This window comes from Heloderma suspectum, chromosome 9, assembly GCF_057233095.1.
Source record: "Heloderma suspectum isolate Gila_16-S chromosome 9, 16-S_ref, whole genome shotgun sequence".
NCBI lineage: Eukaryota > Metazoa > Chordata > Lepidosauria > Squamata > Helodermatidae > Heloderma > Heloderma suspectum.
Genome location: NC_139466.1, coordinates 11,637,345 through 11,662,478, shown reverse-complemented (window position 1 = coordinate 11,662,478; position 25,134 = coordinate 11,637,345). Strand labels below are relative to the sequence as shown.

Sequence of the window (25,134 nt, the reverse complement as noted above, 5' to 3'; positions counted from 1 at the left end):
CCATGTTTTTAATGCATGGTGGAAGCTCATTAAAGAGGTGGCATGGCGGAGTTCCCTAGGGAGGGAATTCCACAGAGTAGGGGCCACAACAGAGAAGGCCCTCTCCCTCGTCCTCACCAATACTGAGCTAGATGGGCCAATGGCTTGACTTGAGTATAATGCAGCTTACATACAATTTGTTCTATGTTTAACAGACTTTAGCCTTTTAGATTTGAGTGGCAAACACATCATAATGTCCTGTTCTGCTGGGGTGGGGGGCCCAGATTGCAAGCTCCTCCTACTTTCTGCCCTGGCCAGCATGAGCCTGGGAAGGCTTTGCATTTGGCAGTTCTTCTGCCATAGTTTCTTCCTCCCCTCCACCCCAGTAGGTAGTCTCTGTTAATTTTTTTAAAATTAACAGTTCTTCCTGCTCTGAAATTGCTATTTTCAACTCGAAAACCAAAATAGAATAGTCAGTGTACCCCTATTTATAATAACCTCACTGCAGTCACTTGCTTCCATATCCTATATCCTTTCTGTGCTTGGATCTGTTATGGTGTGGCTAGTGTTCTTGACTCCCTGTTTTGCCCTTTCCAAGAAACTTGCATTTGTGCATTCCTCTGGTTTTATCTAAGTTATCAAAATGGATTGGGTTAAGTATGAACTTGGGGGATATTAATAAAAAAAACACCCCGCAATGTGATCATGGTCTCAACGAAACATAACAGATAAGAAAGTCATTTTTTATTTATTTTTTTGCTTGGCAACCAGAAGCTTCTGGGACCAGGGGAATGGAGAGCTAGCATAGGGGAAATAACTATTGATGAACACAATTATATTTTAACAGAGGATACCAATGGTTGCAGAGCTCTAAGGAATCAAATTAATGACCTAGAAAACAAGCTCAAATTAAGAAACATCAGGTTGGGGGTAGGTCCCTAGGGCTTCATGTAGGCAGGAAATAAAAGATTTTTAAAAATAGATAATGTAACTGTGGGAAAAAGATAAATGTCTGTATTTGAAGGAACAACACAAAGGCAATTTGCATCATTTTAAATGCATCTAACCCCATGCAAACTGTCTATACATTTTTTAGACTTGAGAAATGGAGGGTAAATCTAGATAAATGTGTTTGTATTCACTGGAGTTAATAATTACACAGGTATAAGAGAGATTAGGAACTGGATGGTTTTAGCTCATGATGGGTTTAAAAGCCATGAATTACATGTTAATTGCAGGATTACTTAATAAACATAAATATCACTGATCTGCTACAACTTAGTGACTCTGAAGAACAGCAAATTAAAGTAAATCCTTTAAAATCAAGGAAGTTAGACCTGGGGGCAAAAACCTGGTCCCTTCTGTATGATGACTGTAGAAATAATTATTAGCAGTATTAAGGAATTCCTAGATGAACAAAAATATGGGAAATAAGGGGGGAAAAGAATAGGGAATGAAATCTATCGTTTTCCAAACCACTTTTTCTTTTAGTTAAGTCACTGCCTATTATCTAGGGATGGACAAATATGTCTGTTTCAGTTTCTACCTTTTACTTTTTTGAAGCACAAGTTCATTCCATCCCACCTCCACATCAGTTTATTAATTTTTGGTAAAACATCCGCATGCAAATTCATATACATTTTGTATGCAGTTCTGCTAATATATCCATTCTTTCTAGGCAAGTTCCCCTAATGTATGCATTTTTGTACATAGGTTTCTATAATGTATGATTTTTGTATGCACTGTTTGATCAGAGAACTGGATCTCAAAATCTGGAGAAGTGTGAAACCTGAAAGATCATTGTGGTCCGTCTTTTGCATTAGCTTGGGAAGTGCGAATTAAGCAAAACATTAAAAGGATGTTCTGCCCCATGCATCCTACTGAAAATCATCAGTTTGCTGCCAAAATTTGGCAGTGAACCACTATGGAGACTCAAAGGTGCCAAAAGTAGCTTGTTTTCAAGCTAAATGTGGGCCTTCTGATTCTCTGTAGGAGTTTGTGCCAAATTTTGGTGGCAAACCGCCATATTTTTTTTTTGCTGCTGTGGGCAGTGCAGCAGCAGAAGTGTGGGCCCTGGGGAAGTCCAGGGGCTACATGAAGTTGTCTAACCCTGCTGTAAACTATAACCCAATCAGCAAGGATACTTCCAAATTGTTTCTATGAAATATATTAGGCTGTGCAGCCCTCCCGCGCCCGACCCACTGCAGAGGCTGATCTGGAGCTTCCAAACTGGCCCTGACCCACCTCAGGCCAATTCAGAGCCAGGCCAACCTGCTTCGGCTCCAGATCTGAAGCATGATCCGGACAGCCAAAGTGCCCCCCTGACCAGCTGTGCAAGTTCCACCCCTACCCCTGCCCAGCCACATGAGTCCCCTGCTCCTCCTGACTTGGATTTGGGGAGCAGTGACAACCACTGCCACCTTGGAGGGAGTCACCATTTCCTTTTGAAATGGTGACTCTCCTTCTTTTGGTAAGTAAATGGTGCATAGATGGCGACCATGAAGGGGCCATCTATGCGATATTACAGGCATATGTGGCCCCTTTACAGCCACAATCTATGCACCATTTACTTACCAGAAGAAGAACAGTCACCATGGCAACTCCTTCCAAGATGGTGACAGTTGCGGGCACTCCCACAGGTCTAGGTAAAGAGCAGGGGGCTTGTGCGGCTGGGTGGGCAGCTGCCTGGATTGGTCCAAAGTGGCCCAAAGAACTTTGGAAGCAGTCCAACCCACTTTGGGCCACTTCAGGCTGCACCCAACACACTCCAGAACCGGACCACTTTGGCCCGAATCACCCTGATCTGCTTCAGGATTCAGGCCAAAGCAATGCACAGCCCTAAAATATATATGGTCCTTTCCTTAGCATTCCAGGTAGAAAGACAGGTATCTGCCTATATGAATGAAAGTACTTGTTACCAATAAAGTATGCTAATTGCATTCCATTAATGCAAGAGAGACTTAAGCCTATTGTGGCCAAGAAGAGATGATGTAATTCATAAAAGGACCATAATGTCCCTCTGCATAAAGGGAACAATCGATTATTAGAAATCAGGGCTGGATGTGCCTGATCTCGTCTGATTTCATAAGCTAAGCAGGGTCAGCCCTGGTTAGTACTTGGATGGGAGGCCGCCTGGGAATCAGGCTTCCTGCACTGAGCAGGGGTTGGACTCGATGGTCTTGTAGGCCCCTTCCAACCCGATGATTCTATGAGATCTATGAGGTAGCCCAAATCTGCTTTACCACTCAGCCCACTGGGAGACACTAAAAAAAATATCTATGAGATTGTAAGGAGCAGCTTTCTTATGACATTTGGTTCTGAGCGGTTATATTGTAAAGGATTATTTTAATATCAAGAAAAAACTTACTCTTTAGTACCAGTTATTCTGTGGTTGGGTATTGGAGAGATGCAGGGTGGAAGCAAACATGAAGCTGAAGGCTCCTCCAAGCGCTGTTTCTTGTTTTCACTGAATGTGTCCAAATTTTCAGACTGCTTCAATCACAAAAAGAGAAACCAAAGAGTTATAGCATTATGAACACTAAGAACATGAGGACTTAAGAAGAGCCCTGCTGGATCACACCAAGGGTCCATCTAGTCCAGCATTCTGTTCACACAGTGGCCAAACAGCTGTTGACCAAGAAATCACAAGCAGGACATGAGTGCAACAGCATCCTCCCACCCATGTTCCCCAGTGACTGGTGTACCTAGGCATACTGCCTCTAGTACTGGAGGTAGCACATAGCCATCAAGACTAGTAGTCATTGATAGCCTTCTCCAGGAATATGTCCAATCCCCTTTTAAAGCCACCCAAAATTGGTGGCCATCACTACATTGTCTGGCAGTAAATTCCATAGTTTAACTATACGCTGTGTGAAGTCCTTCTTTTTAAGTGTCCTGACTCTCCCACCGGTCAGCTTAATGGGATGATGACCCCATTGGTTTCTAGTATTATGAGAGAGGGAGAAAAATGTCTCCCTATCCACATTCTCCACACCATGCATAATTTTGTACCCTGCTATCATGTCTGTCCTGACCCTCCTTTTTTCCAAGCTAAACAATCCCAGCGGTTCTAACTTTCTCTCATAAGAGATGCTCCAGCCCAACACTGCATCTCATCACACTAACTTTTACCAACCATTGTAGAACACAGGAGATCACAGCGTGTGTCCTTCCAAGGAATTGTAAGTAGGGTTGAGCCAAAAACATTGAGATAGTTTTGGTTAGGTTGAAAAAATTCTGGTTTTGATAATAATTTCTCCTCCCAAGAGAATTCTTATTATACTTGGCTTGTAAACTCAACACACATTAAATGCACCTCTGAAAGAGTCCTGAGTGATGGCACATTGAGTGTGGCATGAAAACCACAATCTGGCACTGCAACAAACTAATTACATGATTACTTGATCACAAATTAGCATCTGTGCAGTGTTTTGGCCCTCCTGGCTTGCAACACCCTGCATGATATGCACAGTGACCTGAATTGATTTCTAGTTACTTCCATGAGGCTCAAGGCAATAAACCGTTCAGTCCAAACTCAAGTAGAACTGTACTATCTCTGTTTCTTTCTCTGGTCTACATGAAATGCAACTCATCTTTGTGACCACAGAGGTGGTCACACAGCCTGTGCATAACCAAATGGCAGTTTTATATTAAACAACAAGAGGTTTACCGAGAAAAACACTGTGGCTAACTGGCTGTTGGCAGCACTTGCACTGGAAATTGAAATCCTAGTGCCTGAGAGCGGCCACCCCTTTTTCTCTCTGTTTCTGCTACCTCTTTTCTCTCTCTGCCACCCCTTTGTCTCTCTGTTTCTGCTACCTCTTTTCTCTCTCTGCCACCCCTTTTTCTCTCTGTTTCTGCTACCTCTTTTCTCTCTCTGCCACCCCTTTTTCTCTCTGTTTCTGCTACCTCATTTCTCTCTCTGCCACCCCTTTTTCTCTCTGTTTCTGCTACCTCTTCTCTCTCTCTGCCACCCCTTTTTCTCTCTGTTTCTGCTACCTCTTTTCTCTTTCTGCCATCCCCTTTTCTCTCTGTTTCTGCTACCTCTCTCTTTCTCTCTCTCTCTCTGCTGCCCCTTCTTTCTTTCTTTCTTTCTTTCTTTCTTTCTTTCTTTCTCTCTCCCTCCCTCCCTCTCTCTGTGTCTCGCTATAATCCCTTCTCTCTCTATTTTGCTCTGCCACCCCCTTTCTCTCTCTGTTTTCCCCCATTTCCCCCCTCCTGTCTTTCTCTCTCTCGGGGCTCCCCACACCTAAATGAAATTAGGCCGAGGACCACATCTTGAACTACAAGTTGCACAGCTTGCACTACAAGCTGCACAGATTGTTTCAACCAATAGTGTCAGCACCCCAGTTGGATGCTGTGAAACAGGTCAGAGACAGTTATTTGTAAACCTCCCATTCCTTCTCTAGCACAGGGATAAATGCAAGTCTTTTGTTTGGATTCATTCTTTTCTTTCAGACAGCTCTGAAACTGGCATTTTTAGAAAGCACATGGTTCTGATGGCTGATGTTGCATTTCTTGAGATTTACAATACCCTTTTTTTAATGTGCTGAAACTATCCTTATTCTGTGAGACCAGAAGTAGAGCCATTTCAGGTAGGTTAAAAAAAAAGCCCTACTCAGATGGCTGCAAATATTCATTTTTGATATAAACCCCCCATTTCCTTTCTAAGAAACACATTTCAGTTTGAAGCATGCTGTCATATCCCACACGATAGGATACCCATGGGCATAAATAACATAAAACACATGATAAAGCATTGTCTCTCAAGTCACAATAGATTCTGCTTTACTGGTAGTTGTTGCAAAAAAAGAGGATGGCTACTTAAGTGAATGGCATTATGATAAATCACAGATGTTTATGTAACAAAACCCATGTTCCTCAATGTACATTAATGACAGAACTCAGCAACTGCCACAGAAAGTTGATTTTAATGGAGGCATACCTATTTAAGTTGGAGGTAAATCTGGTCTTCATGCTCCAGTCTGTCTGTCTATCATCTATCTCATCTACCTCTGACACAAATATAGCATCAGGCTACCTCCTTCCTCACACTTCCCTCATGTTAGGCACTTCTGAGACATAGAATCATAGAACCATAGAATAGCAGGATTGGAAGGGGCCTATAAGACCACTGAGTCCAACCCTGCTTAATGTAGGAATCCAAGTCAAAGCATCCCTGACAGATGGCTGTCCAGACTCATCTTGAAAGCCTCCAGTGTGGGAGAGCCCACCACCTCCTTAGGGAATTGGTTCCATTGTCATATTGCTCTAACAGTCAGGAAGCTTTTCTTGATGTTTAGCCAGAATCTGGCTTCCTGTCACTTGAGCCCATTATTCTGTGTCCTGCACTCTGGGATGATCAAGAAGAGATCCTGGCCTTCCTCTCTGTGACTGCCTTTCAAGTACTTGCAGAGCACTATCGTATCTCCCCTCAGTCTTCTCTTCTCAAGGCTAAACATGCCCCATTCTTTCAGTCTCTCTTTATAGGGCTCTGTTTCCAGTCCCCTGATCGTTGCCCTCCTCTGAACCCTCTCCAGCTTGTCTGCATCCTTCTTCAAGTGCGGCGTCCAGAACTGGACACAGTATTCCAGATGAGGCCTAGCCAGTGCTGAGTAGAGGGGAACTGGTATTTCACATGATTTGGAAGCTATACTTCTATTAATACAGTCCCAAATAGCATTGGCCTTTTTTGCAGCCACATCACATTGGCAGGACATCCTGAACTCTTTTCCAAATGAGGATACCCCCAGGTTTTCTAGACTTATTTATGTTTTTATTATTAAATTTATTAATCGCCCATCTGGCTGGTCACCCAGCCACTCTGGGCAATGTACAGCGTACAATAAAACAGTTTAAAACAATAAAATTCTACAGTAAAAACATTTTTTAAAATACCCTAACCTGCCTGAACAACCACGTTTTTAATGCACGACGGAAGCTCATTAAAGAGGGGGCATGGCGGAGTTCCCTAGGGAGGGAGTTCCACAGAGATTATGCTTTTGTGCACTGCTAGGAAGAACACTCTTAACATGGAGAAATAAGCTTCCCATTGGAGTCATCATTCCCTGTAGAAGCCGGTGGGGGTAGCCCCTTGCATGCACCGTGGGATCCTAAATTAGAGGAGGATGAGGTAGGAGAGGATCTCTGGCAATGGTAGAGACACCCTACCCTTGCAGAAAAAATATTGGTATGTTGGAATGCCCCTCCCCCCTTCCTGGGAGTGTTGGAAACTCCCCCAACTGGCTGGACTTGAGGTCTTTGCATGTATGCGGCTCTCATGCTTGCAGAAAGCCCTGGTACACATAGAGCAGTGTGTACATGAAAGCCCTCATCCAGCCAGTGCTGGAAATTGCACAGGCTGAAAGGAAGCAAGTGGCTGGGGACTAAAGTGGAAGAGGGGTAAAGGAAACTGGGCTTGAAAGATGTAGGCCTTCCTTGTGATGTGCTTCCTTGTGATGTGCTGAGTCCAATTCCCACTAAGGATGCTTTCAGTAATGAGGAGGACTTCCCATAGCTGCTGAAAGGATTTGTGTGGAGGGAGGTGGGACACTGGCCCTGGAAGAGTGCACCCCCCCCCCCAGTGCACAACCTACGACATGGGCGTTGAAGCCTTTGAAGCCCAATGGCCAGATTCAACTTAGGGGAATCTCTCGGGGGCCGCATTCTGATGGTGGGCAGGACCAAAGGCAAAAATGGCAGGGCCAAAATGCCCCAAACACCAGCATATCTTAGCTGAATGCTCTGAATACTCCCAGTAGGCTTCTCAATCTTTTGGAATGGGAGGGAAAAAGTGTGCAAGAGCTGGGAAACCACCACATGGCTGGCTGTTAGGGGAAAGGGGATCAGGGGCATGGGGCATGGTCATTTGGGAAACCTTAGAGGGCTGGATTGGGGCCCCAGGTGGCCAGATCTGGCCCACAGGCCTGAGGGTCAACATCCCTTCCCTGCAAGCTCAGTTTGTCCCAACGGATCCTTTAAGCTGCAAGTGTGAAGGGGCCTCCATTCATGGATTAAAAGATTACAGCAGGTGTGGAATTGGACTTGGAAGATATGCATTGTCCCAATTCCACCCCCTCATTGCCCATTAAATTTTCATAGGTCCCACCTTGTTTTCCCAATGCACAATTCTTCATCCAATCATGGAGCATTAGGATGGCACTATAATAAAAGGTAAAAAGGTAAAGGTGTCCCCAACCAGTCGTGTCTGACTCTAGGGTGTGGTGCTCATCTCCATTTCTAAGCCGAAGAGCCAGTGCTGTCCGAAGACACTTCCGTGGTCATGTGGCCGGCATGACTGAACACCGAGCTGCACGGAACGCTGTTACCTTTCCCGCTGAAGCGGTACCTATTTATCTACTTGCAATTTCTTGCTTTTGAACTGCTAGGTTGGCAGGAGCTGGGACTGAAGACAGGAGCTCACTCCATCACGCGGCACTTGGGTCTTGAACTGCTGTCCTGCCGACCTTCCAGTCTGCAGTTCAGCGTCTTAACCACTAAGCCACCGCGGCCCCTCAAATGGCACTAGGATGGCACTACCATGATCTTAAATGGCTGCCACCCTGACCACATGGTCTCAGCCACGAAAGAAAAGGTATGGGTGTGGGGGTGCATGAAGATGTGAGATATTTTCCTCCACAGCACTACTCCATGTAGGGATTGTCGGCCCCATGTTTGTTATAGACCCATTATGCCATTGAGTAGCCTTGGTCACCCAATGAAGTATTGGGAAACTATGAAAAGTGGTAAATAAATGGAAAACATGGACCTTAAATAGATGGCTTTACCTTGTGCTTCCTTTTTGATTTCATGGAGACTTTTTCAGCAGCTGGCGTCGGAGACTCTCGGGACTGCCGCTTGTGCTTCGTGTTGACCTCTCGGGGTTCTATTTTCCCAGGCATGCTCTCAAAAGCATCTTGCCCGGGGACCCGAGAGAGCAAACTCAGGTCTATTTTCACCCAAAGGTATTTGAGCTCTTCAAACTCTTTCAGCGGGGAAAGGGGTTCGTTCTGCACCATCGGGATTGGTGAGAAAAGTGGCTCCTCTAAGTCATTGCCGTTTTGGTCTAGAGATGCACTGCTGCTGCTGCTTGTTAGGCTGCTGACGCTGAGGATGTTGCTGCCGGAGTCCTTGGCTTTGATGCCATTGTCAGGGCCGCTGCAGGCCTGCAACATCTTGGCCTGCAGGCTTTCTTCCTGGTCAGTGTTTGAATCGGAGGTGGACGAATCTGTTTCCACAAACTCCCGAGACTTGGGGATGGTTTTGCTGGGGCCTCGGTACTTTTTCTTCTCGAGCGCAGGGCCTGTGGTCATTCTCGGCTCTTTCCGTGGAGCTGTCTTCCCAGCGGGGACCTTTGTGCGAACTTTGGGCTGCTCTGGGATTTCTTGTGTTTCCTTCTCTTTGGGTGTGCTGCTGGTAATATTTGGTTTGGGCCAATTGTAGTCTTCTGCACTGGAAGTCCTTTCTACCTTTTTGGGTTGCTTTTTTCCGGTAGTCCTTTGTGGGGCAGGTTCGTTGTGAGCCGGTGATTTCTGCTTAGAACTTTTTGCTTCCACTGGGGCTTTCTGGGCGAGGCGGGGTTTGGCTTTCTCTCGGATGGGGCTACGGAGTGCCCTGTCTTTGGAATCAGTTGGAGGCAAGCTGTTGTTAAGCTTCCCTTTGTTTTGTCCTTCAATCTGTGAATTGTTCTGAGACTGAGAGCCATTCTCACTGTGATTCTCATGCTGGTTGATGATGATGGTCTTGTTGTGGGGATTGACTTTATTTAACCATTTATCCAACTGCCATTTGTTGGCTGAGGGGGGTTCAGGCTGCGGAAGGACAAATGATGGAGAAGCAGTTAAAAAAAAAAGTTCAGATGTCATTTAATTGCAAGCCAAAGGCCATTAACAAAACCCATACAAAATTACAAGATGTATAACAGGAATAAAACACTGGAGAAATTAAACAGATGGAGCCCAGTGAACTAAAGTACATCTAGGCCTTTACACAAAAGAATCATATGTACTGTGAAGGCAGCTAGGGCTTTAACACAAATTTTTGAGGCAGCTAAGGCAAAAAAGCACAACCCGCTGGGTCCCTTTGGCTATCTTGATCAGACAGCAGGTAACATGTATTTCTTAAAGCATATTCAGGTTGAAACCCTGATATTTAACCATTTATCCAACTGCCATTTCTTGGCCAAGTGGGGTTCAGGCTGCAAAAGGACGAATTATGGAGAAACAGTTAAAATAAAAGTTAAACAAATATCACCTTCGCAACTCTATCTTCTATAACACTTGGACAATGGCAAGTGCTTGGTTTTAAGAGTATTTGTTTTAACCTGTTCAATGTACTGTAGAAGCATAGCATGCCATTTCTTTTGCCAATCTGTTTCCTCAAATATCAGTACAAAAGGAAAAGAAGAAATCTGAACCAAAAATAGAATCAACTTTCCAATAAAGAGAGCAACGGTTAAGGATGAACATCATCCAGAAAACAATATAGCCTAGGTCCTAGGTACCTGAGAATGTGCCTTCTCCCCTACAGAGCTCCTTCAGGGGGCAAACAGCAGCTTCTGGGGGTGGGATTTTCAGTGGGAAAATAATGGAAGGGTTAACCCCCTCTCCCACACTGCAGTCCTGATCCAGACTGGACTGTCATGCAGCTGCTTTTGGTTATGAAAAATGTGCCCTGCACAAAGCACAGCAGAAGAAACAAGCCACTGATGTAATGGGTGGCTTGGCACTTGAAGAAACCAATATCAGCATCACCTAACTGACGCAAGAATACTACTGGGCTGGTTCAGGTTCTGTCTTCAGGCTGAGCCAGCCATTCACATGGAGTGGGGTGAGGATGCGCTTGTCTTCCCTGCCTTTGCTGTAGTTGTAGGGATGGCATGTCCCAGGTTTGCCTATGCATGTAAAATCTAATGTGCATAGGCCTCAATGGCATGGTTGATCCGCCCCCAAATATACAGGAAATCAACTATGGGCTGCACACATTAGCAGTGATGCAGTGGTGCATTTCAAAGTGCAGATGCTCATCATGACAGTCTCCATAGCCACGCCCCCCAGGAGAGTCTAAAAATTCAGGCAGCTCTGCTGACCCCTATTAACAAACCAGTTCTATCAGTTTTATCTCCAGGGGGACTGGGTCTTTTGTAAAGCAAATGGGTCTGAATTGCCCATTCAAGATCCAGCCACCAAAACACTTTGCATTACAACAGGGAACAATGAATTGCTGGGATAATTCATTTCCCCCCAGCTACTGGGAACATGGCAGCTAATCTCAGAGAGAACAGGGAATTCTGAGGGGGTGGCAGATGACATCAGCTTTCTTGCTAATAAAAAAATGCTGGCACTGCATTCCTGTGAGCCATGGCCCATCAACGGCACCACTTCACGTTGAATATGATCAACATAGGCTTTGAATGTGCCATCTCCACATGGGTGGCCTTTGCGGGAATGATATACTAGGTGGGTGGGGAAGACAGATGCATCCTCATTCTGTTCCACACAATGGGCCAGATCAACCCAAATATATTGTCTGAACTAGTGAACTCCAGACGCAAATGGCTAGCCTATCGTGTGAAAAAACAGGGACGCAAATGGCGTAGTGGATACCATTTGCAGCCATACAGCTATTAGATTAACCTAAATGCCACCGTAAATGGCTGCATTTAGGTTAATCTAACAGCTTTACGGCAGCAGATGGCATCCACTATGCCATTTGCATCCAGAGTTAGCTAGCCCTCACTCAGCCAGCGATATGGCATGGCAATGGCGGCTGGCTGTATTGCCAGTGATGCAGAGCCGGTGGCCAGCTCCACAGGATTGCCACACAGAGGAGCCGGCCAGACACAGAATCTGGAGGGAGGTGGAGGTGAGTGCCCTGTTCTGCCATGGACTCCGGAGGCCAGATTCCAAAGGATTTCTCCGCCATCCCTAATGGAGTCTACCCTTATAGTTATAAAATTAACCATGAGATGTTACATTTTTTTTTGTAATGGTGCACATACTTGTGCTAATCAAAACATTTAAGTGGATTTCAGGCACCCTTTACTTTTTCTGTTGGAGGAAAAATTGAGGTACCTGGTCAGAGTCCTCTGAGTTAAAAGGGTAGAATCGGGGGATGGAGCCCTGCTGTTTTAGACAGATATGAGGGCAGAACACAACACAAAACTTGTCTCTTTACCTAAGATGTACAGCTAAAATAAATGCATGGGGTGCAGTGAAAAGAGCTGTGGTCCCAGCTTTTCTGGCAACTGGCCTCTCTGGTCGATGGGCAACCCTAAGTGTTGTTGTTGTTCCAAAAGTATGGAGGTTTTGCATTTACAAAGGGATGGAAATATTTATTTGAAGATGCCATTTCTAACCATACAATGAATTCTGGAGAGGAAGGGTGCGAGACCTTGGCTTTTACCTCTGGAGTTCCACTGCGTGACTCTTCGTTGCATTCGCTGTCACTGGAGCTGGTTTCACTGTCTGAATCGGACTCAGAGCTGCTCTCAGATTCACTGGAACTCCCAGAGCCTCCACTGGAATTTATTAAGACTGTGTTGTGTGCTGTTGGCAATGCAAGGCCGCTGCAAAGGGCAGGGGGTGGGTGGGTTGGTGGGAGAGAGGGAGAGGGAGAGGTATCTGGGTGTTTATTTCCAAAGATCCATCAGTTTATCCATACCATTTTGGTTGATTTAACAAAATTTAGGCTTAGGACCTTGAACATGAATTTCTCATTGGCTGTGTCTCCCAACTTCTCTTTATAATCTTGTCTTCCCCAACTTCTCTTAACAAAAGGGCTTCAACAGGAACAGTTCTAGGGTAGTGCCAGAATTTTGTTCAGTTCATTTGTAGAAAATATGAACTTACTAAAATTTGCAAATGTCTTCATAAATGAGACAGAAAAAATTTAGGATTAAAAAAGAAGGAATATGGGAGAAAGCAAACCTGACAGATCCATTCATCCAAGGAGAAAGCTTTGAATGCTTAGCTGTTAAAAGCCTGAGCTCAAATCCCTATGAGTTCAGCCATGTTTGTGGTACTGAATTAGGGTTGCCACCTTGTTTTTTCCTGACAGCTATATGGCAAGCATGTACAACATGGCACTCTCCATGCTGGGAATCTATTGAATTTGACCAATCAGAATTCTGTTCCATTTATTTTTTGAATAAAACTTACCAGAATTCACAAAGTTCTTCATATTTGGGAGAGAAAGAGATTTTAAAACAACTGAATGTGGGAGAAAGTGAAACAGACAGATTCATCCATCCATAGTTAGAGAGCCTTCCATACGAGGAAAGACTAAAGCATTTGAGGCTTTATAGTTTAGGGGGAAAATACAACTAGCAGGAGACATGAGAAAGGTTTATCAGATTATGTTTGGCATGGGGAAAGTAGATAGATAAAAATTACCCTCTCTCATGACAGTAAAACTTGGGGTCATCAACAAAATTGATTGGCAGCAGAAGGACAAGAGAAAGTCTTTCTTCCCAGAACATTTAATTCGGTTATGAAACTCACCGCTGCAAGATGTGGGAGTCATGACAAGCTCAGGGCCAAATGACGCTGTGTGCCAATCATGTAACATATAGCTATAGTTTTAAAAACTCTCGTATAGTTTTCTTTCCTCTCGCTTGCATGTGGCCCTGATTTGGATCATTTGGTGCACCGGGAAGGAAGCCTTCCCACCATTCCCCCCTGAAGTTCCACCAGGAGAGATGTGGGGTTAAAAAAAGAAAAAAAGAAGAAGCCTCCATTGACTCTGGTGTGCATGTGTGTGTTTGGGAAGGTTTAACCCTTTGCTTCTGGATCCAAATTGCGGCTACACACCCTTACACAAAAGTAAAGAAAACTATCATGCGTAGCTATATGTTACATGATTAGCATAACATGTAGTTTGGCCTTTAGATAACTTTAAAAGGTGATTAGAGAAATGCAGGTGACTGGGCAGCTTTAGTAGGTGAAGTACCACATGATCATCTCATCTCATCCAATTTCTTCTTACTGGACCACAAACAGCACAATGATAGGGAAGACACAACTCTGCCCCTCTGCTCATGTAATAAAGGGGCAAATCCCCATCTTGGTCTATTCTATAGTCTTGGCATATTGGACAGCAATCTTCGATCAGTTTCTCCTGAGAAGGTCCATTCAAGTAGAAAGAGACTACTCCCAGCAATCTTCGATCAGTTTCTCCTGAGAAGGTCCATTCAAGTAGAAAGAGACTACTCCCAATTCACTGGGGATGAAGATTTGCACCTCTCATTTTTGAAGAGGTCTCTGAGGTTTTTAAAACTAAGCAGGACACAAGGATTATGATCAAACAGCCCAATAAGATGTAATTTATTGTCACACATCCAAACCTGTTAGAATGTGGCTTGCAAAAACAAATAACCATCGTTTAAATAATTTACCCATTGAAATGTGCTGTCTTCTTTTCCTTTTTGTTTTTTGGTCAACACATTTATAATTTATACTCCAAAGAAGGACATTAGGCAGCTCTAATATTTGGATGTAAACACTTTAAAAATTAATTTTAACGAATGCTGTGGGTTATTCCTCTTCCCCACCCCAAGGCTGTATACAAAGAGCTATAGGCATATTACGGTTCTCTAGAGATGCCCTGCGGGTTCTTTATTTGAAGCTAGTTTTTCACTCTTGCTTTTGCTGACTCAATACTAAAATAAAACCCTCATCCAATACAATGGACATTTCTGTAGTATCAAAACACAGCCCTTCTCCCATCACCACTCCAAAACAAGTTATAGATTAAGGGCAAAGTCTAAATGAAATAGATAAAGCTTTCCACACTGTCACCCCGCTGACTTTCAGGCAAGGTGCTGATGATGACTCTTAAGTAAAATATCCATATACCAAGTCAGGAGGAGTTTTCTGTCATGAGCCCTCAGACCTCCCAGTGTGCAACAGAGGATTCAGATGAGGATGAGGCACAGGCTGTTTCCTTGGGTGTAGCCCTCTGAGCCAGAGGACAGAGCCCTGAGCCAGAGGACACAGTCTTATGGCTTAGTGGATGAGTCCCCAGCCGAAGCTCCACCTCCCAGGCCTTACAGGAGTCTTAGCCTACAAAATAAGGTGAACGCACTTTAACACTCCAGTCATCTCCTCTGGGAGAAGTAGAGTTAACCACAATACAGGTCTTGTCAGCCTACATAAGAATTCAGTTGGCTTAACCTCACTGCTAAGACAACATGCTCCTATTGTTCTAGTAGGAGAGGGTTCCAGCCAGCAGGACCCACTTGGAACTATCCAAGGCCCTATTTTTTCCCCCTGTTGATCTTGTACTACCAGCCCTCCTTGTGAGTCCCAAGGAACCACAGAATAGGGCATTTTCTTCCTTTGAGACTTGCCAAAGCTGGAACTTGTGTGTCTTTCGAAAGCAGTGTAAAACATTTTCATTCGCACAAGCTTTTGGTGTCCAGAGATGGAAAGGGAATTAGTTGAACAATTAGAAATTTGTTACCTGACCCTGGTATCTGATTAGAATATTGTTACCTAGTATGGGAAGGGGATAGAGTCCAAGTACATAATAGATTGATAAATAAATAAAACCTTGTTTCATTAAGTGCTAGCAAAATGTTCATTCTTAAAATGGAAGAGGTATGTCTGGAGGGACATACCCCTTGCTACTGTCATGATTAGCATTACACCTGTTCAGGGCATGCAATGAGCTTCTGCTTGCTCTGCATTCCACCACTCAGACTTTAGCCTTATAATGGTATGCAAAGAAAGGTGTTCAGATGTTTGTCAGAAAAATAATAATTCACTTTCTCTATTCATTCACCTGAGAGAGAGAGAGAGAAAAAAGGGAGAATGCCTGATTATTGATTTTTAATTGATTTTAAATTTGTGAAGCTGACATAGCAAGGTGTCAGAAAGGTGACATCATTTGTGAGTATTCTTTTAAAAGTGGAGCCTGCAAAGCAAACATTGCAATGTGGAATGTTCCTGTTCTATCTTGAACCACCCATAAACCACAAAGCAAAATAGGTTTTGGGAGAATTGTATATAGAAAAATATTCAATGAAGATGATCATGGGATGGCAATAAAGCCCTATAAGGAGAGACTGAAAGAACTGGGCATGTTTAGCCTTGAGAAGAGAAGACTGAGGGGAGATAGGATAGCGCTCTTCAAGTACTTGAAAGGTAGTCACAGAGAGGAAGGCCAGCATCTCTTCTCGATCATCCCAGAGTGCAGGACACGGAATAATGGGCTCAAGTGACAGGAAGCCAGATTCTGGCTGAACATCCGGAAAAACTTCCTGACTGTTCGAGCAATATGACAATGGAACCAATTACCTAGGGAGGTGGTGGGCTCTCCCACACTGGAGACATTCAAGATGAAACTGGATAGCCATCTGTCAGGGATGCTCTGACTTGGATTCCTGCATTGAGCAGGGGGTTGGTCTTATAGGCCCCTTCCAACCCTACTATCCTATGATTCTGTGATTCCAAATATACAAAATTTTAAATATAATATTACATAAAAATTAAAACAATAGATTAGCTGTCCTATAGTTTCTCTTACATACATAATTTCTGTGAAGGTTTGAGGCCTTCAGGGGCATGGAAAAGAAAAAGGTCAGGCCTAGAGGCCTGGAGTTTTGTTGGAAGGGGGTATCCCTGAGATGAGTAGTTTCATTTCCCTGGTTAAGTTTCAGTTTCATTTCTCAAGTTTCATTTCTTCAGGTTTGAAACAGTACTTTCAGTTTTGAGGGAGGAGGGTATATAAAGAGAGTGAAAGAGCCCGTAAGAGGAGAGTCAGAAGACCAGAGCAGGAAGGAGAAGCCTAGAGGAGTCTAAGGACAGCTAGGGTAAGGGAACTTGCATTTTGTAGCTTTTATTTTCTTTTAAGGCCTTTTGTATCACTCAGCACTATTGTGTAAAAACCTTTAGTTGTGATGGTTTGCTTTAAATTTACCTGTAAACTGTTGTGGTTAGATCCCAAGTGTCTGGTGTGTCAATCACCCCACGTCTACAGCCTAAACCCCACATTATTGGGAAGGGGAAGATTAAAAGGTTGGACTCTTAAGGAGGCAAGAGATCCTTAAGGAGTTGCTCAGGGATCCAGGTTATAAGGGGAACCCTTACAGTTTCATAACTGGTTTCTACAAAGGACTGCATAAATACACAATGCCCCTCTCCCACATGTGTTTTGACCTTGGTGATCTTCATCAGTGGGAAAAACGTGAACTCTAATTACTGCCGTTTGTAGAGACCAGTTATGAAACTGTATGTAGGAGAAACTATATGACTGCTAATCTACTGTTTTAAGTTTTGTATGTAATATATTAAAATATATTGTATATTTGGAACATTTTTGTATATACATGTTTCCGAACCACACAAGAGATCCTAAGGTCTGTTGCTCATCTGATACGTAAAAAGAACAAAAAGTGGAGCCTTACGGCAGCAGCCTTGGACAGTCGTGTAGCAGAACATTTTGAACTACAAGCATTCACCCTGCCAGTCCCCATAGCCACATGGTGAAGGAAAGTCCAAAAATGTAGCCTGCTGTGTTGATGCTATAGCCACTCTCACCTCCACTGAGAGCAGGTCATTCATAAAGCTAATGGGTCTTTATTGTCCATTCAAGACCAAGCCACCCCAAAATACCTTGCATCACAACAGTTCACAACTATATATTGTTGCTGGGAGAAAACCTATTTCTCCCCCAGCTACTGTGAGGATTGCAGCTCAATTCGGAGGGAACAGGGATCCTGAGGGGTGGTGGCAGATGATGTTATCATCTCCGCTAATCAAAATGTCCTGGTGCTTTGACTCTGCGAGCTCTGGCTACAGTACAACTCTGGCCTTGACCCATTCCTGGACGAGTGTGGAAACCACTGCCAAGGCAGCAGCAACCCTGCTAGCCACAGTGAATATAAAGAGGGCTAAGCCTTTAATTGTTTGACAAAGACAAGACCAAAATAATAGAAATAGACCCAGCATGGCCTTAATCTTTCCTGGCAAACAGCAATGCAAAGACTATTTCCAAAAGCTATAATATGCCATACAACACAATGAAAAATCTACTTCTGAAAGATTGCCGGCTGGCTCAAAATAGCGTTTTTTTTGTCAGTATGAAATATGATGAGGTCATGTTTGCCTTTCATCTTGGATAACAAAATTATGACTTTTGCTACATCTTGCAATTCCATGGCGAAGGACCCACTGCCACCAAACAATATCCTTTTAAAGCAGAAGTATCCCCCTTTCTGTCTCTTAGCTGCCGCATACAAATAGCCCTGCAGTATAATCAGCCGCAACGAGAAATACCTTTTCTCAGAGTTGTGCAAAAGGAAAGGGAAAGGGCATCATGCATATAGAAAGGCGTATGACTGATTCCGGAAGGAAAGGGAAAACACGCAGAATGAGGTGGAATGGGGAGGGGGGATCCCCAGTTCCAAAGAGATGATTAATTGAGAGAGATTGCAGGGGTTTGTGTGTGTGTGTGTGTGGTGCTGGTGAGGGAACTCCATGCCATTCAAAGTGAACCTTGGGCTAAACCTTGGGGGCTAATTTTTGGCCATATTCTAGGGATGTGGGAGAAATCTGCAGTGGATTCAATTGAGTTCCGTTTTCTATGAATCTGACCTGCGAATTCTGCAGTGGACCAGCTTTTTATGAGTTGGGTGTATTCTGCAGATGTGCAGACTGTTGTTTTTTTTTTACTTTGGGGGGTGGGATTTCAACAATTGCGCATTTGTGCACATGCACACTTTCAAACTCAAAAGCAAGTTTGTGAAATTGCAAAAATTTCATGAGACTTGTGTTCCTACTTGCTTTCAGACTTGGGATTGGAATGGAGCATGCTTGCATGATTTACAAACAGGAATGAAATTCCTGTACATCCCTAAGAGAAATCTGATTCTATCAATGACCAGATGACAGAACGAACAACGCCTGACAATCTGTGAAACACAGATGGAACGGATTTAACGAAATCCATATATCCCTACCATATCCTTGCAAATGGTTTCCTATGAAGGTCAAGGGCTTGACTATTGGCTGATGGAAATGCTGTTCCATCTTTTATATGTATGAGACTGGTCTGTAACTAGGAGGGTCTGTTACAAGGAGAGGGATTGTAGCTCAGTTATTTTATTTAAGTATTAAGTATCATGGCTATACAGCCTCTCAAGGCACTTCACGCAATTAAAAAAATAATCATAAACAAATTAAAAATAAAGATGAAATACAAAGTCACAATAAGAACAAACTTCACAATTCAGTCAAAAAGCCAGCAGTTAAGGTAGCAACAACAATTTAAAAGCACAGGTTAGCCTCACATGAATCAGTTTAAAGCAGCTCTAAACAACTAGGTTGTTAGAGCCTGATGCAGTTTCCATGGGAACAGAATTCTAAGATGGTGGGGCCACCACAGAAAGGGCCCTGTCTCTTGTGCCCACCAACCTGATGGACTTTAGTGACGGGCCCTCGAGTATGGCCTCTGTGAAAGAACTCAGGGTTCATGCAGGTTAAACTTCCCCTCCTCACCTCCCATGATTCTCTGCAGAAAGTTCAGCCACTGGTCTCTTCAACTAAAAGGTCTCAGGTAGCAGGGCTGAGGAAGACCTTCTCTGAGACCATTGGGAACTATTGCCAACCAACTGGTCAGTATGGGTACAGGGCTCTATTGACAGTCTGATGGTATAAGCCAGATTCATTTGTTTATATATGAGACTCTGGGGCCATGCATATCTAGAACACTCAGGATCATGCGTTAAGAAGAGCTCAGTGACTAAAGCCAAAATGGAGTGAAGTTGCGTTAAACTAGCTTTCCACAACTTGGTGCCCTCCAATTGTTTTGCACTATAAGTCCCATCATCACTGACCATCACTCCTCTGAAGGGCTGAACTCAGTGGTAGAGCACCCTGAATTTTCAGGCAAATGGTCTTAAGGTCAATCCCTGGCATCCCGGGGGGCAGGAGCTGGGGAAGACCCCTATCTGAGACCCTAGAGAGCCACCACCACTCAGAATAGACAATACTAGATGGACCAATGGTCTTGTTCCTTCTAGGGATAACTCCTATACAGGGCTAGGAAAAGGCTGTGTGGTTTACTGAAACGCGTTAGGGGCTAGCCAGTTTGGAAACCTGCCTCGCAGTGATAGAGTTAGATTGCTTTCTCTAGATATCTATCTCTATCTAAAATTATTTCTAGGCTGTGTTTAAGGGTGGAACCCCATCAAGACCAGAAATCACCAGAATGGCCTATTATCACGGTACTGAAACTGTCTGAGTCCTGGAAGGACCAGTCATTTGAAAGCACCAGTAATTCAAAAGCAGAAGTATATAGGGGGGGCTCCATGTGGTGTACTGGATGTGGACCTGAACCTGAGAGACATGGCCCAAATCCTGGGTCAGTAATGAAACTCTGTGGCAGGTAACAAGGAAATCACTACCTTAGTCTTTCCTACACAATGGGGGCTGTTGTGAGCAGAAAATGCATCAGACCCTTTCTGCTGCAAGTTCTTGGTGGTATGGGGATACCAAGTCATCTTGTCTGCCTCCTGAGGAATCTGTATGACGACCAAGTAGCAACGGTAAGAACAGACCACGGAACAACAGATTGGTTTAACAATGGACTGGACAGCCCTGCCTTCCCCCATCCCCCCCACCACTGTGGCTGCAGAAACTGCAGTGGTGAAAATTCTGCCAATTTTGCAGTGAAACTAAGTGTGTGAGGTGTGCATGCTTTGTGTACAACTGAAATTGCACTTCTGGGAGGCTTCTGGGAGCACACCTTGGCTTGTACCTAAGTCGTGTGCACCTCATGCACCTTGTTGCAGTGTAACATTGGCACAATTTTCACCAAATTGGCTCCCATGAAGCTGATTGGTGGGAGATTCAGGACAGATAAAAGGAAGGATTTCTTCACACAGCACATAGTTAAACCATGTGATTCACTACCACAAGATGTAGTGATGGACACCAATTTGGATGGCTTTAAAAGGGAGTTAGACAAACTTCCTAGAGAAGGCAATCAATGGTTACTAGTCCTGATGGCTCTGTGCTACCTCCACTAACAGAGGCAGTATGTCTATGAACACCAGTTGCTGGGGAACATGGGCAGGCAGATGTTGTTGCACTCATGAAATCCTGCTTGTGGGTTTCCCATGGGCAGCTGATTGGCCACTGTGTGAACAGAATGCTGGACTAGATGGACCCTTGGTCTTTTGTTATTATGTGGCAGAGTTCAGCCCATGGTGCATTCCAGTGAGATGAATGTGGTCTCCTGACCCCTGGAAGTTGTCCACTCATGCTGTAGATTTTAATTCATGAGGGAATAGGGCCCTGAACACCATCCCCCTGAAGAGGCCTGCTTGTCTCCTCACCTCAGGTGCATCTTACTTTAATCAGATATAAACACATGAAACTACCTTATACAACTCAGAAAACTGGTCCACAAAGCCCAGCATTGTCTCCTCTGATTAGCACTAGCACCCCAAAGCTTCACACAGAGGTCTTTCCTAGTCCAACTAAAATCCTTTTAACTGGAGATGGTGAAGACTGACCTTCCACACTCCCCAGGCTCACACTTACCACTAGGCATTTCTGCTTTTCTGCCATTAAGAGGGTTTCACCATTAAAGGCAGCCAAGAAATAATTCTAGGATCCTGGCAAATGCTTCACACCTACCACTGGCAATCTTCTCCCATATAATTTGAGGAAATAACAGTGCAATCCTATACATGTCTACTCAGAAGTAAGCCTCATTGAGTTTGGTGGGACTTACTCCCAGGTAAGTGTGCATAGGATTGCAGCCAAAACAATCTGCTTACATGTCCAAGTTGTGACTTTTTGCTTCAAGCATTTCCATAAGTTAGAGATTCATTTTCCAAACGTCTCTTAAATGATTACAGTGCTGTCATGTGCATGGCTTATTTTTCTGCACCATAAATGAAGAACGAATGTGCAATTTATGCATTGCTTGTTTTCCCCGCTCACCGCTGAGGCTGTTATTACATTATTTTCAACACATCATTTACTCTTAATATTTTAATAAACCACTTTAAAGGTGAAATGGAGTAGTTACAAATATCATGTATACCACTGACAATTATTAATCTCCAGAATGAACATAGTCCCATCGTTGCATCGTAAATACATTCAGTATTCAAAGTCACTCGACACCGGGACTGCCAACTGGGTAAAGAGTTTTTAGTTGATTTATTGGCTAAAAGGCAGATAATTAATCAAATAATCAATGTATTAAATGTAAATATATTTGCATATTACCAGAGTCCTGGTAATGGGGTGCCTTTTTGAGATACTGAAGGAAGGGTAAGATAATTACAATTTAATAATAAAAAGCTAAACTTAAAAAAAGGCTAACTTCATTATGATTTCATTTTCATTCTCTATTATTCTGACACACCAGAACAACAACAAAATAGCCTCCACAAATGAGTCAAAGACTTAAGCTGCAATCTTCAGTGCATTCTCTAAGGAGCAAAGTTTCAAACCAATATCAATTTACCTGAGAGTAAGCCCCATTAACTCAGGGGTGCTTACTTCTGAGTAGGACTGCCTTCTCCTGTTGAAACAATAGGACTTATTTCTAAGTAAAACACACTAAGGATTGTGCTGTTAGTTGATCAATCTACTAATTAAGGGAGCAATCCTATCAGGATAGTTGGCTGCCTCTGAACTCTGAGGTGACCAACTATCCAATGCAGGGTGGGTGGAGCGTGGAGGGGATCTTCTCCTCTGGCCGCCCTGCATTAGCAGCTAGATGGCTGATTTCAGCTGTCTAGCTGGAGTGGTTCAGAGTGTGTGTGTGGTGGGGGCCCAGCCGGATGACGCATAGGAAGTGTCATAACGATGCTTCCGCAATCCCTGCCCCTCCTCAGCCCCAGGGATGCCCCTTTCCTCCCGCTCCGTGCTGCTCTTCCAAGTGCGGAACTGGGGATGATCTGCGCCGCCTACAAGGCAGTGTGGGCGAGGGCAGGTAGGTTTTCTGGCAACTGACCTCGGAGTGCTGGCTCCACGGTCTGTTCCCCACAAATGAGAAATCCTATGGCTGTCTAGCTGCTGCCTAGTGGCCATAGGATTGCACCCTAAACCAATCAAACTCTGAATTGCTGCTTGATAATAATGTGATCAATCTTCCTTGAAAAAGGCAAAGGCATACAGCTTTCTCAGCTGCATAACTTAAACCAATTATTAAAATAAACTCAAGACTAGGATCTATCAAACAGAGAGCAGATTTCTCTCTCTCTTTTGTTTTATATATTACATGTATATGCTCCCTTCCCTTGAAGGAACGTGATGTGGCATGCATGGTCCCACCCATTTTTGCTTCACAACAATCCTGCGAGGTAGGTTAAGCTAAACAAACAATCACAGAAATAAAGTAACAACAATGCCCAAAGCTACAAAATAAAATATTTGTTGAACAGGGAAATGTTTCCTTTTCATTAAGTGCAAGTTGGAAAAAGAAATCTCCAAATGGAAAAGCCTTTTATTTTCCCTCTGCATTTGAATATTGGCTTCTGTTCATGATTTCTTTGGGATACCACAGGCTAGTTTGATAACAGCTAACTTTCCAAGGGTGCAGGAAACTATCTCATTAGCAAAAGATGGCATTTAATCTATTTTGGATTAAACCCAGTCATAAAGGACTTGATGCTAAAGACAGAGTGAAATCTCTCCCTCCCTCCCTCCCTCCCTCCCTCCCTCTTTCTTTCTTTCTTTCTTTCTTTCTTTCTTTCTCTCTCCCCTGCCCCTCCACTCTGAATATCTGGTTAATTATGACATTCATAAAGCATTAAAAAAGAGGGTGTTTCTGCTGAAGATAAATGGATTTGAAAATCCTTCTAAGCATTCACTATAAATCAAAAAACGACTACTAATAAACAGTTGTGGTGGGGTGGAGAGGAAATGAGAGCTATTATTACAAGAATCTGTTGCCATGCTTTGTCTAATGTTATCAGTGTCATGTTTAAAGCTGACATCTTAAATCTTCAACATGAAAACCCTGGAAGTCAAAAGCCTCTGTTCTCTTTAAAACAGAACTTTCAATGCCCATTATTGTGAATGACAGCAACAGAAATAGCACAAATCCTCTAAGGGTGCAATTCTGTCAAGACAGGCGGCTGCCTCCGAACTTGGAGGCAACCACTGATCCAAAGCAGGGCAGGAGAAGTACGGAAGGGATCGTTCCCTCCACACTCTTCCTGCCCTGCTTTTTTGGCTAGACAGCCGATTGCGGACTGCAGGAGCACGGAGCGGGGAAGGAGGCTGCTGTATGACATGTAGGATGTATCATACAGGCAGCTACGCCCTCCCCACCCCGGAATGCCCCCAGACACACCCTTTTCCGGCTGCTCCGTGCTCCTCTTGCGAGCGCAGAGGACAGGGTTGTTCCGTGCTGCCTTGGAGGCAGCACAGAAGTGGGGGAAGGTTGGTTCTCCGGAAACTGACCTCAAAGTGCAGGCTCCGAGGTCATTTCCAGATAACACAATATCCTATGGCTGTCTAGCCACTGTCTAGCGGCCATAGGACTGCTCCCTCCATCTATCTGACTGACAACCTTGCCTTCCAGCCCATATCCTCCTGTGCCATCACTGCCACTGTCACCACAGCACAATTTAGGAAAAGTGTGGAGTGCTTTGCAACTCAAAGGTGCTGGAAAAGCCCCAGTTGGCCAATTTATACTACAGCACTGTGTCTGTTTTCATCCCTCAGGATGAGAGCCATAAACCTCCCCTCTTTTTAAGCAGGCAAAAACTTCTTCAAAATCTGAAAGTGTCAAGCTTCCATATTTTATATTGTTTCATGCTGCACTTCGTGGTTTTAATTTTTGTGAAACGCCCAGAGAACTTCGGCTACTGGGAAGTATAGAAATGGAAATACATAAATAAATAGATAAAATAATGCCCTTTTCATTTTATTTTTGGTTCACCTTGGGCTCTTATGGTAGAAGAAAGTAAATATTATATATGTATTTTCATTGAACCCAGCAGTTGCTGAGGAAAGGTGAGCTTCTCAAGGTTTCCATCTGCCATAATAAAGACAGGACTGAACTGACTACGTGCCCTTCAGTTCCACAAGGATGCCGCCTGCTCTTCTCATGGACTCTGCTCACCCTTTCTTGCTGACCAGTACATCTGGAATAGGGATGTGGGAGGAATTGCCCAGTTCACATTTT

The 25,134-nt window shown here is 43.9% G+C and overlaps 1 protein-coding gene across 1 annotated transcript in view; it reads right to left on the bottom strand.

The window, feature by feature from the left end:
• Window positions 1-25,134, bottom strand: part of AFF2 (ALF transcription elongation factor 2) — a 574,244-nt gene that overhangs the window by 46,192 nt on the left and 502,918 nt on the right. The window contains exons 10-12 of the mRNA XM_084813687.1: window positions 12,382-12,544; window positions 8,766-9,788; window positions 3,347-3,471 (exon numbers count right to left, since the gene is read on the bottom strand). Coding sequence (XP_084669813.1) covers window positions 3,347-3,471; window positions 8,766-9,788; window positions 12,382-12,544 — 1,311 coding nt within the window. The remainder of the gene's footprint in view (window positions 1-3,346; window positions 3,472-8,765; window positions 9,789-12,381; window positions 12,545-25,134) is intronic.